This window comes from Bison bison, unplaced genomic scaffold (assembly GCF_000754665.1).
Source record: "Bison bison bison isolate TAMUID 2011002044 unplaced genomic scaffold, Bison_UMD1.0 scf7180017851055, whole genome shotgun sequence".
Lineage (NCBI taxonomy): Eukaryota > Metazoa > Chordata > Mammalia > Artiodactyla > Bovidae > Bison > Bison bison.
The window spans coordinates 30,809-44,646 of NW_011481628.1; the positions used below are offsets into that span (position 1 = coordinate 30,809).

At 41.3% G+C, this 13,838-nt stretch overlaps 1 protein-coding gene across 1 annotated transcript in view; it reads left to right on the forward strand.

Moving 5' to 3' along the window:
• LOC104995883 (multidrug resistance-associated protein 4-like) overlaps window positions 1-13,231 on the forward strand; it is a gene marked incomplete at its 5' end in the record, with an annotated part of 34,276 nt that extends 21,045 nt beyond the window's left edge. Inside the window, 5 exons of the mRNA XM_010849941.1 lie at window positions 6,700-6,789; window positions 8,056-8,219; window positions 9,401-9,526; window positions 10,477-10,726; window positions 13,094-13,231. Of these exons, the coding sequence (XP_010848243.1) occupies window positions 6,700-6,789; window positions 8,056-8,219; window positions 9,401-9,526; window positions 10,477-10,726; window positions 13,094-13,231 (768 nt within the window). The remainder of the gene's footprint in view (window positions 1-6,699; window positions 6,790-8,055; window positions 8,220-9,400; window positions 9,527-10,476; window positions 10,727-13,093) is intronic.
• Between the last annotated feature and the right edge of the window lie 607 nt (window positions 13,232-13,838).

Consider the following 13,838-nt stretch of genomic DNA (forward strand, 5'->3'; position numbering starts at 1 on the left):
ATCCCAGGGATGCAAGGATTCTTCAATATCCGCAAATCAATCAATGTAATACACCACATTAACAAATTGAAAATAAAAACCATATGGCTATCTCAATAGATGCAGAGAAAGCCTTTGACAAAATTCAACATCCATTTATGATAAAAACTCTCCAGAAAGCAGGAATAGAAGGAACATACCTCAACATAATAAAAGCTATATATGACAAACCCACAGCAAACATTATCCTCAATGGTGAAAAATTGAAAGCATTGCCTCTAAAGTCAGGAACAAGACAAGGGTGCCCACTTTCACCATTACTATTCAACATAGTTTTGGAAGTTTTGGCCACAGCAATCAAAGCAGAAAAAGAAATAAAGGAATCCAAATTGGAAAAGAAGAAGTCAAACTCTCACTATTTGCAGATGACATGATCCTCTACATAGAAAACCCTAAAGACTCCACCAGAAAATTACTAGAACTAATCAATGATTATAGTAAAGTTGCAGGATATAAAATCAACACACAGAAATCCCTTGCATTCCTATACACTAATAATGAGAAAACAGAAAGAGAAATTAAGGAAACAATTCCATTCACCATTGCAACAAAAAGAATAAAATACTTAGGAATATATCTACCTAAAGAAACTAAAGACCTATATATAGAAAACTATAAAACACTGGTGAAAGAAATCAAAGAGGACACTAATAGATGGAGAAATAGACCTTGTTCATGGATTGGAAGAATCAATATAGTGAAAATGAGTATGCTACCCAAAGCAATTTATAGATTCAATGCCATCCCTATCAAGCTACCAACAGTATTCTTCACAGAGCTAGAACAAATAATTTCACAATTTGTATGGAAATACAAAAAACCTCGAATAGCCAAAGCTATCTTGAGAAAGAAGAATGGAACTGGAGGAATCAACCTACCTGACTTCAGGCTCTACTACAAAGCCACGGTCATCAAGACAGTATGGTACTGGCACAAAGACAGAAATATAGATCAATGGAACAAAATAGAAAGCCCAGAGATAAATCCACACACCTATGGACACCTTATCTTTGACAAAAGAGGTAAGAATATACAATGGATTAAAAACAATCTCTTTAACAAGTGGTGCTGGGAAAACTGGTCAACCACTTGTAAAAGAATGAAACTAGAACACTTTCTAACACCATACACAAAAATAAACTCAAAATGGATTAAAGATCTAAATGTAAGACCAGAAACTATAAAACTCCTAGAGGAGAACATAGGCAAAACACTCTCCGACATACATCCAAGCGTCTTTAATTTCAAGGCTGCAGTCACCATCTGCAGTGATTTTGGAGCCCCCACCCCCCCAAAAAATAGCTAGATGTTTACCTTTCCAGATCATGCTTAGCTCCCATAAGTATGCAGGAAATTTCACCAGAACTGTACTGGGAAAACCTTAAGTTATATTTGAGATGATGGTTTAGGCCAACAAAGCTCTTTCTTTGCTGTACAGGCGAGCCAGTGTCTGCCTGGTTTTCTTCCTCTTCCCACTAACACTTTGGAATGCCTCTTTTGGGAAATCTGATCTGACCTTGTATGTTGCTTATGTGAATGTGAACATCTCCCAAAATGTTCATTTACTGGCTTAATTGCCTAAAATAATTGTTTCTTTCAAAGTCAGAAACTGTATACATAAGCTGAAATTCCAGAAACATGGAAATTTCCTCATGGAAAGCCTTGCATCTAGATTCCTACTGAGATGGAGAAATAAGACACTTCTTTGCAGGTAAGGGGTGGGCTGATTCCTTAGGGCAAAGCTGGGGTTGCCGAGAGGCTCTGAAATGTCCCTGTGAACGTCTGTGTTTCATACTTAGGCTCCACCTCCTGACCCCTGGTCCTGGGGAGAAATCAGATTGGGTGTTAGAAATGGGATGGCTGCTAAGCTCGTAGTCATAGTTTGTGATATTGAATGATTTTGGGAGATGTATCATATATAAAGATGATTTGTCATTTATTTACCTTTTGATAAAATTACTTATAGCTTTGGTTCATAATTTTAACAATTGTGGTAAAATATACACAGCATGCCTGGAGAATCCCAGGGATGGGGGAGCCTGGTGGGCTGCCATCTATGGGGTCACACAGAGTCAGACATGACTGAAGTGACTTAGCAGTGACTTAGCATACACAACATAAAATTTACCATTTTAACTTTTTAAGTGCACCATTTAGTGACATTAAATACATTCACATTCTTGTGCAGCCATCACCACTCTGCATCTCCAGAATTTTTTCTTCTTCCAAAACTTAAGCTCTGCATTAATTAAATACTCACTCCCCAGTCACCTCCTCTTCATCATCATGACTCTACTACATCTTTCTATGAATTTGACTCCTCTAGGTCCCTCATTTAAGTGAAATCATACAATATTTATTCTATGTCATGTAGTACAATGTCTTCAAGATTCATCCATGTTGGAACAGATGTCAGAATTTAAGTCCTTTTTAAAGGTGAATCATATTCCTTCACATGTATATACAATATTGTATAAATCCTTATTGTCAAAATCAGACATAAGTTGAAGAAAGTAGGGAAAACCACCAGACCATTTAGCTCAACAATGAGAAAACTAAGATCATGACATCTAGTCCCATCACTTTATGGCAAATAGATGGGGAAACAGTAAGAGACCTTATTATTCGGGGCTCCAAAATCACTGCAAATGGTGACTGCAGCCAGGAAATTAAAAAACGCTTTCCCTTGGAAGGAAAGTTATGACCAAACTAGACAGCATATTGAAAAGCAGAGACATTACTTTGCCAACAAAAGTCCATTTAGTCTAGGCTATGGTTTTTCCAGTAGTCATGTATGGGTGTGAGAGTTTGATTATAAAGAAAGCTGAGAGCAGAAGAATTGATGCTTTTGAACTGTGGTGTTGGAGAAGACTCTTGAGAGTCCCTTGGAAGCAAAGAGATCCAACCAATCCATCCCAAAGGAGACCAGTCCTGAGTGTTCATTGGAAGGACTGATGCAGTGGCTGAAACGCCAATATTTTGGCCACCTGATGCGAAGAAGTGACTCATTTGAAAAGACTCTGACGTTGGGAGAGATTGAAGGTGGGAGGAGAAGGGGACGCCAGAGGATGAGATGGTTGGATGGCATCACCAACTCAATGGACATGAGTTTGAGTGAACTCCGGGAGTTGGTGATAGACAGGTAGGCCTGGCGTGCTGCAGTCCATGGGGTTGCAAAGAGTTGCACATGACTGAGCGACTGAACTGAACTGATTCAGGTATGACCTAAATCAAATCCCTTATGATTATACAGTGGAAGTGACAAATAGATTCAAGGGATTAGATCTGATAGACAAACTGCCTGAAGAACTATGGATGGAGGTTCTTAACATTGTACAGGTGGCCATGATCAAGACCGTTGCTGAGAAAAAGAAATGCAACAAGGCAAAATGGTTGTCTAAGGAGATCCTGCAAATAGCTGAGAAAAGAAGAGAAGCTAAAGACAAAGGAGAAAAGCAGGGATATACTCATTCAAATTCAGAGTTCCAAAGAATAGCAAGGAGAAATTGGAATGCCTTCCTCAGTGATCAGTGCAAAGAAATAGAAGAAAACAATAGAATGGGAAAGACTAGAGATCTCTTCAAGAAAATTAGAGATACCAAGGGAACACTTCATGCAAATATGGGCACAATAAAGGACAGAAATGGTATGGACCTAACAGAAGCAAAAGATATTAGGAAGAGGTGGCATCAATACACAGAAGAACTATACTAAAAAGATCTTCATGACCCAGATAACCATGATGGTGTGGTCACGGGACGAGAGCCAGACATCCTGGAATGTGAAGTCAAGTGGGCCTTAGGAAGCATCACTACAAACAAAGCTAGTGGAGGTGATGGAATTCCAGGTGAACTATTTCAAATCCTAAAAGATGATGCTGTGAAAGTGCTGCACCCAATATGCCAGCAAATTTGGAAAACTCAGCAGTGGCCACAGGACTGAAAAAGGTCAGTTTTCATTCCAATCCCAAAGAAAAGCAATGCCAAAGAATGTTCAAACCACCCCACAGTTGCACTCATCTCACATGCTAGCAAAGTAATGCTCAAAATTCTACAATCCAAGCTTCAAGAGCATGTGAACTATGAACTTCCAAATGTTCAAGGTGAATTTAGAAAAGGCAGAGGAACCTGAGATCAAATTGCCAAGCTCTGTTGGATCATTGAAAAAGGTAGAGAGTTCCAGAAATACATCTACTTCTGCTTTATTGACTATGCCAAAGCTTTTAACTGTGTGGATTACCACAAGCTGTGGAAAATTCTTAAAGAGATGGGAATAACAGACCACCTGACCCTGCCTCCTCAGAAATTTTTTGCAGTAGTTAGAAGCAATAGTTAGAACCAGACATGGGACAACAGACTGGTTCCAAATCGGAAAAGGAGTACATCAAGGCTGTATATTGCCACCCTATTTATTTAACTTATAGCAGACCACATCATGAGAAATGCCAGGCTGAATGAAGCACAGGCTGGAAGTAAGATTACCGGGAGAAATATCAATAACCTCAGATAAGCAGATGACATGACCCTTATGCCAGAAAGCGAAGAAGAAGTAAGAGCCTCTTGATGAAAGTGAAAGAGGAGAGTGAAAAAGCTGGTTTAATACTCAACATTCAGAAAATTATGATCATGGCATCCGATCCCATCACTTCATAGTAAATAGATGGGGAAACAATGGAAAGAGTGAGAGATTTTATTTTTTGGGGCTCCAACATCACTGCAGATGGTTATTGCAGCCATGAAATTAAATGATGCTTACTCCTTGGAAGAAAAGCTATGATCAACCTAGACAGCATATTAAAAAGCAGAGACATTATTTTGCCAACAAAGGTCTGTCTAGTCAAAGCTATGATTTTTCCAGTAGTCATGTTTGGATGAGAGTTGGAATCTAAAGGTAGCTGAGCACCAAATAATTGATGCTTTTGAACTGTGGTGTTGGAGAAGACTCTTGAGAGTCCCTTGGACTGCAAGGAGATCAAACCAGTCCATCCTAAAGGAAATCAACCCTGAATATTCATTGGAAGGATTGATGCTGAAGCTGAAACTCCAATAGTTTGGCCACCTGATGCAAAGAACTGACTCACTGGAAAAGACTCTGATGCTGGGAAAGATTGAAGGCAGGAGGAGAAGGGGATGACAGAGGATGAGATGGTTGGATGGCATCATCAACTCAATGGACTTGAGTTTGAGTACTGACTGACTGACTGACTGGGTATCTATTTATCTGTTAGTGGACATTTGAGTTATTTCTACCTTTGACTGTTGTACATAATGGTGGTACGAACATGGTGCACAAATGACCAGTAAAATTCATGCTCTAAATTATTCTGGGTACATTCTGGGAAATGAAATTGCTATGCTGTGTACTAATTTCATGTTTGGTTTTTGAGGAAATGCCATCTCTTCCATTGTGGCTACATCATTTTACATTTTCTCTTGAGCATTGATTTTTCTGTTTAACTTGAAGACTAAATATAAAGAATTTATGAACCATGGTATTTTGTTTGGATCCATGGCTCCAGCTGATGGTCTGTTGAAACAGCTCAAGGTGGTCTGTTCAGGTTTCTCAGTTCTCCAGGGAATTTTTCAGAGCTTTTTAATCAAATCAAGGGATTGTACAGCACAGTCTGTGTTTTTTGTAAAGTCAGCAGACTGGCATTAAGAACATAGTTTCCTCACAGGATTAGTGTTTTGAATACTATACTGGTTAGTTTTAGAATGAGGAAACTAAGACCAGAGTGTTTAAATGGTGTCATACCTAGTATTAATGACTAACCAGATTTATAGTCCAGGTCCCCTAATCTCTTTCCTTAAGGCAACCTCTCCACTTTCATCTTGTTGTTGTTCAGTCGCTAAGTCCAGTCCAACTCTTTGTGACCCCATGGACTGCAGCACACCAGCCTTCCCTGTCATTTATTATCTCCTGGAGTTTGCACAAACTCATGTCCATTGAGACCAGGATGCCATCCAACTATCTCATCCTCTGTTTCCCCCTCCTCCTCCTGCCCTTAATCTTTCCCAGCATCAGGATCTTCTCCAATGAATCAGCTCTTGGCATCAGGCAGCCAAACTGTTGGAGCTTGTTTCAGTATCAGTCCTTACAATGAGTATTCAGGGTTGATTTTCTTTAGGATTGAGTGGTTGGATCTCCTAGCTGTCCAGGGGACTCTCAAGAGTTCTCTAGAACCACATTTCGAAAGCATCAGTTCTTCGGTGCTCAGCCTTCTTTATGGTCCAGCTTTCATATCAGTATATGACTACTGGAAAGAATATAGCTTTGACTATATGGACCTTTGTTGGCATAATGATGTCTCTGCTTTTTAATATGCTGTTTAGGGTTTGGCTTAAAATTACTTAGTTGGCTTGTAAGTCTAAACCTACATTCATTTATCCATCGGACAGGTCCAAGTTCACTGAGAAACAGGGTGGAGGATTTTGCTTCTGTCTCCTGCTCCTCCTTTTGCTGTCCTTGTAAGCAGGGCTGCCGCCACATCGAATTGTCTAAGGATGAACATGGGTCCCCAAAGCCCTGCTGTCAGGCATCATCCTGCTCGCCCTGACACCACACAAGACCCCATGAAAACACACTCCATTTTGCTATGTTCTCAGACTGACTTGGTATCACTGTAGGAATCTGATTCTCTGTATCTTTCTTTCATTTCAGTCACTTCGCCTGAGTAGCTCAGCCATGGGGAAGACCACCACAGGCCAGATAGTCAACCTGCTGTCCAACGATGTGAACAGGTTTGATCAGGTGAGCTGCCCCTGAGGGATCCTCTTCCATTTCCCACCCTTCTTCTTACTGGATTTAGCTTATTGGGATGCCAGGTGCCAGGGTTTGGTGTCCGTCAGTGTTCTGTTGAGGACATAAGACAAGGGTTCTCTTTATCCAACGCTCATTTCCTCTGTGTGCAACTTAGATGTGATCATATGTTTTGTCCTGTAGATGAGAAGTTTGTTTTTCTGACATTGTCTGCAATATACTTCAGTAATAGGCAGGCAGTAGTGTTCTTGGACAGCTTGATTAGTGTTCATAGAGGTCCTCCATAGAAGTTTTGTAGTGGCCCTTCTTGGCATGTGGTGTCAGTGTTGCTGCCTGAACTGTCTTCCTCCCTCTCTGGATGATGAAGGCCTGGTGGGCAGGGATTGTTCTTTCCCCTGCCCCCTGTTCAGTGCTGCTTCACAGGGTGCCTTTGAGGAATAATGCCAAGTGGATGGTCTCCAGCTTTGCACAATCTCCTCTCTGCTATCCCATCATACCCATTTCACACTTACCTTATGAACAGATCATGTTACCAGGGTGTTGCAGCTGTTGGCCAGATCTGCATAGAACAGTTCTCTTTCCTGGATGATACTGCCTTTAAGTTTGGGAGCTTACCTGGTAGCTCAGATGGTAAAGAGTCCACCTGCAATGCACGATGCCCAGGTTTGATCCCTGGGTCAGGAACATTCCCTGGAGAAGGAAATGGCACCCTGCTCCAGTTGTCATGCCAGGATAATTCCATGGACAGAGGAGACTGGTGGGCTATAATCCATGGGGTTGCAAAGAGTTGGATGACTAAGTGACTAACACTTTCAATTCCCCTTCAATTATTCATCAAACATGACATAAGGCCTCTACTTAATTTGAAGGATGAATAAGCCTTAATTTCTGCCCTGGAAAGGCCACAGCCTGTCCGAAAAGTAAATGCACAAGCAGTTATTGGAAAGTGTGGTAGGTACCATAATATAGGCTCTTCTGGGGAGATGGGGCTGAATTTTGGGACAGAGAGAGTTTGGGGAAGCCCTGAGCTCATCTGTGTTGTGGACAAAATCAACATCTTCTGTCAGTGGTGCTGGTCAGGTTCTCCCTGGATGTCCCTGAGGCTGGCCCTGTGCTTCCCCAGAACAGCGTCATCTGGGGTGGACACTTGGATTTCTCCTTCAGCAGGTGTAAAACTCACTAAGATCATTTCTGTTTAGATTCCTGTCTGTTCCTTCAGAGTAGATTGTTTCTACACTGTTGTCTTTCTCTTTTAAGGTAGCGATGTTCTTGCACTATCTGTGGATGGGACCACTGCAGGTTGTCGCAGTGACCGCCCTGCTCTGGAAGGAAATAGGAATGTCGTGTCTTGCTGGGATGGCGGTTCTCATTATTCTTCTGCTTTTGCAAAGCTGCTTCGGGATGTTGTTTTCATCACTCCGGTAAGAGAAACACTGGTTTAAAAAATAGGTGATATGTGATTAGTAACATGCACCGTCTGCTCGATGCTTGTGTTCAAAAACAAAACCAATGCCTTCTCTGGTCTCTTCTTTGAGTGCATTGTAGACCCTTCAGGCTTTGCAGGTGGAGGCTCCAGCCTTAAGCTGAAGGCTGATCTTGAAGAGGGAAAGGAGATGGCACTCACTGGCTCCTCCCACTACCATAGCTGAATAAGTGGAATGTCCTTGAGCAGAATATACCTACATTGATGTTATGTAAACTTTATTAAATAGTAATAATCCCATAGACTCAAATTTAACTGCATGTATTTTTGTTATTCTTATGTTAGAGCAATTTTCAGGTACCTATTTTTTTGTCTTGTTTTTAATTCAGTGTTTCCATTAACTTATAAATGCCTCAAGGACAAGGTCAATCTTAATTAACTATGTCTTTGTAAAGCCCCACAGTCCCAGCAGAATATGTGATAGAACAGTGGCTGGTGATGAAGGACCTAATGGCAAAGAGATAGACCTGGAGTAGATCCCAGAGGGTTGGAGGTGGGTCATTGTCCAGGTTGTTAGGTGATGGAGGTATTGTGCTCTTTGAAGTTTTTTTTTTTTTTTTCCCTTGAGATTTCTCTTCTTTTTTTTTTTTTATGACTTTACATGTGATATTTTTGTCTATTTGCAATTTCCTTTCCTGTTGGCTGTGAAGAGATGTTCCTTATCCTTCGAGGCCCTGTTCCAGTGCTATCAGGTCTCTGAATTTCTTCTTGTTCTGCTTTCCTGGTAGAATTCACAGTCCCATCTTTTCTGCTCCCCAGAACTTCTCTCCTATTTTATCATAGCACAGACACTGTCTTCCTGTTAGATTCAGTGTCTTTTTGCCTTCCCTGTCCAACTGTGACCTCCTTGGGCAGAGAGCTTATACCTGACTTACTTTGGGTCTTCCTCAGCCAGTACTGCGAGTTCTCCAAGTTACTCCTTGAGTTGGGCTGAGTGGTTGACTTCTAAAAGTCTTTTTCTCTATTTGCACTTTGAGAAAGACCTGCCTGTGATGTCAGCACAGAAGAGCTGTAGGGAATCATCAATCCCTGGTCCCTCCCTGTGCCCCCTGCTGCTTCTGCAGCTGCTGAAGAAAGTTGGGCTGTGGTCACTGAGGCTCATCTCGCCTGTCCCCTCAGGAGTAAGACTGCAGCTCTCACAGACGACAGGATCAGGACCATGAGTGAAGTCATAACTGGCATCAGAACAGTAAAAATGAATGCTTGGGAAAAGTCATTTATAGACCTTATTACCAGACTGAGAAGGTAAGTTTTTGTGCATATCACACCATATTTTTGTACTTTCCCCTCTATTTTTACTGACTGAAATTAGAAGCCTTACCAAGTTTTCACATGAAGATGAGCTTAAATACTATGAACTCCATACCTTACATGTGGCAGGAGGGTTAAGTGGAAGAGGGGAAATGTCATTTTAACCTGCTGTTCCACTTACAATCTTCTTAAAGTAAAAGTTATGTATGCTTCTGAAGACAAACAGATAGCCAATAAACACATGAAAAATGCTCAACATCACTCTTTCTTAGAGAAATTCAAATCAAGGCTACAATGAAGTATCACCTCACACTGGTAGGCATGGCCATCAACAAAAAGTCTACAAACAGTACCCTCCTGCACTGTGGTAGGAGTGCAAATTGGCACAGCTATTGTGGAAAAGAGGCTGGAGATTCCTTAGAAAATTAGGAATAAATCCACCATATGACACAGCCATCCCTCTACTGGGCATATGCCCTGAGCAAACCAGAATTCAAAAAGACACATGTACCTCAATGGTCATTGCAGCACTATTTACAATAGCCAGGACATGTGCTTCCAGGGCGGCCATGGTGTCTGCCTCTGTCTAATGTCTTGGTGTCTCACAATTTTGGGGTGTCTTATTCTCTTCTCCCACAAGTTCATGAGTTCTTGGAAGGGACGGACTGTGTCTTTCTGTTAACAGTGGGGAGCCTGGCCCAGGACTTGTGGTTATGAATGCTTGTTGAAAGAATGTTCAAACCCAGTTCAGTTGACCAACAGTGTTTAAAAGGGTGACATGAAGCCTCTCTTTAGTTGGAAGAGTGAAGTGGTGATGAAGTGTGTGTCCTGGTGTTGGGACGGAGCCCCAGGCATGTCCTGTGTAGTGTCTCCATGTGAGGGCTTGAATTCATGCCTTGGATGTCGATGCTTCTTTTAAAACCTCTTTCCTACTCTCTTTTCAGGAAGGAAATTTCCAGGATTCTGAAAAGTTCCTACCTTAGGGGCATGAATTTGGCATCATTTTTCACTATCAGCAAAATTATGATTTTTGTCACCTTCATCACCAATGAGCTCCTTGACAACCGGATCACAGCCAGCCAGGTGTTTGTGGTGGTGATGCTGATTGAGGCTCTGCGGTTCTCGAGCACCCTTTACTTCCCCATGGCCGTCGAGAAGGTGTCAGAGGCTGTTGTCAGCATCCGAAGAATCAAGGTTTGGGGACAAATAATTGTTTTCAGTTTTCAGTGGATTTTTTGTAAAATGCCCTTTTGTTTGGTATCACTGTGTTCCAGTTAGGAGATATTTAGCTCTCTCAGTGCCAAAGCTGGCAGTCTTCCCAGAATGTTGTAGATACTCCCTTTTCTTCCTAGGTAGAGTGCATTACAGATATCATAAGAATGGTTCTCTTGTAGGGACAGTAGTATATATAAGTAGCAGTAGCACAGGGCTCTTGTGTAGTGATGCCTGCAGAGTGACTACAATGTGTAAAAGCAGGAGAAGCAAACAGAGTGCATCTCCTGTGCTGACTCCAGTGACCAGGCAGTGACTGTGCAGTCCTGGGGTACAGGATTCCTCTCTGGGCCGGGAGGGGAGGAACTTGCTGAGAGCTCCCTGCTCCTTGGACAGGAAGAGTGGCCTCAGATTCACTTAATTCTCTGTGTTCAAAAATGAGTTCTTTCCTCTACAGATGTTTTGCTTGTTGATATCTGAGCCACCTTTTGCATCTGCCTTTTCATCCCTGTCCCCTCTTTATTACTGCTTAATCCTTTAACTGCCCTCTTTTTTTTCACATTTATAATTCCCACCATTATGTGAACCAAGAAGTTCCAGATATACAAGCTGGATTTAGAAAAGGCAAAGGAACCAGAGATCAAATTTCCAGCATCCGTTGGATCATAGAAAAACAAGAGAATTCCAGAAAAACATCTGCTACTGCTTCATTGACTACTCTAAAGCCTTTGAGTGTGTGGATCACAACAAACTGTGGAAAATCATGAAAGAGATGGGAATATCAAATCACCTTACCTGTCTCCTGTCAAACTTGTATGCAAGTCAAGAGGCAACAGTTAGAACTGGTCATGGAATAATGGGCTGGTTCCAATTTGGAAAAGGAGTACATGAAGGCTATATATTGTAACCTTGCTTTTTTAACTTATATGCAGAGTACATCATGAGAAATGTTGGGCTGGATGAAGCTCAAGCTGGAATCAAGATTGCTGGGAGAGATATCAATAACCTCAGACATGCAGATGACACCACCCTTATGACAGAAAGTGAAGAGGAACTAAAGAGCCTCTTGATGAAGGTGAAAGAGGAGAGTGAAAATGCTGACTTAAAACTCAGCATTCAGAAAACTACAATCATGGCATCTCATCCCATTACTTCATGGCAATAGATGGGGAAACAATGGAAACAGAAACAGACTTTATTTTCTTGGGCTCCAAAATCACTGAAGGTGCTGATTGCAGCCATGAAATTCAAAGACCCTTGCTTCTTTGAAGAAAAGCTATGACAATTCTAGACAGTGTATTAAAAAGCAGAGACATTACTTTGCCAACAACGTTCCCTATAGTTAAAAGTATGGTTTTTCCACTAGTCATGTATAGATGTGAGTGTTGGACCATAAAGAAGGCTGAGCACCGAAGAATTGATGGTTTGAACTGTGGTACTGGAGAAGACTCTTGAGAGCCCCTTGGACTGCAAGGAGATCAAACCAGCCAATCCTAAAGGAAATCAACCCTGAATATTCATTGGAAGGTCTGATGCTGAAGCTCCAATACTTTGGCTATCTAATGCCAAGAGCCAACTCATTGGAAAAGACCCTGATGCTGGGAAAGATTGAGGGCAAGAGGAGAAGGGGACAAGAGAGGGTGAGATGGTTGGATAGCATCACTGACTCAACAGACATGAGTCTGAGCAAACTCTTGGAGATAGTGATGGACAGGGGATCCTGGAGTGCTGCAATCCATGGGATTGCAAAGAGTCAGACATGACTTAGTGACTGAGCAACAACAAATACACTATATTATATGATTATATTGATATATACCATGAGCTGTAATAATAGTAATTATTAATTATGTAATAATAACAATTATGTAATATATTTTTCCATACATTATTTAATATGTTCTGAGTGAAAGTGAAAGTTGGTCAGTTGTGTCTGACTCTTAGCAACCCTATGGACTATACATTCTGTGGAATTCTCCAGGCCAGCATACTGGAATGAGTAGCCTTTCCCTTCTCCAGGGCATCTTCCCAACCCAGGGATCAAACCCAGGTCTCCTGCATTGCAGGTGGATTCTTTACCAGCTGAGCCACAAGGGAAGCCACAGCTGGAGTGGGTAGACTAACCCTTCTCCAGCGGGTCTTCCCAACCCAGGAATCGAACTGGAGTCTCATGTATTGCATAATATGTTTTGATGTGAACTAATACTTTAAGAACAATTAGCAAAACATATTTAGACTGTTCAAAGTTTGCAAATCCCAGGAAAGCAATTGTTTTTGTTTGTGCTTTCTTCCTGCAGTTTAACAATCTGTTTTTTTACAATCTGGTTTTTTTTTGCCTCATTTCTATAGAATTTTTTATTACTTGATGAAATACCACAGGTCAACACTCAGCTGCCATCAGAGGGTGAAGTGATGGTGGACATGCAAGATTTCACTGCTTTTTGGGATGAGGTAACAGATCTTCCATTCCAAGATCATGACTGCTAACAGACAACTGTGACTAAGATTCACTGGAGAATTTTTAGATTTTACCCATGGTGTAAAATGTGACTTGCTCATTTACTAAAAGTATGTTACAAGATTATTCAAAATAGGGACTAATGTTTGTATGTAATGGAGATTATAATATCAACCTGAGATGTTTGACATGTTGCTGTCTCTCTCATTTTCAAGAGAGCTTTCAAAGTATTAGCACATTTTGAACTTAAAGTCCATACATTTGTAATGTTAGCATTTACAGAATTGGACAGACAAAATGCTGCAATGTGATATGGGTTATCTGAAAAATAACTAGTTTTTAAAGAGGCTTTGGGGAATCAGCATATATTTTTTGCCTTGATTTTCAGACCAGTTTATTATACACAGAATGAGGCCATAATCTGGATCTTTGCTGTGGGGTAGAGTGGGGGCTCTCCCATCCTGAGCTTCTGGATGGTTCTGAATACTTTGGTGGCAGCCAGGGTAGGAGGAGACAGCAGGTGATCATAATGAGCACCAGTGATTCCTAGTTAAAGGATTACGCTGTGTGGAAGCTGACTAGGAGAGCTGATGATTTCCAACACTTGGTTTATTTGTTAGGTTCAGTCAAACAGAA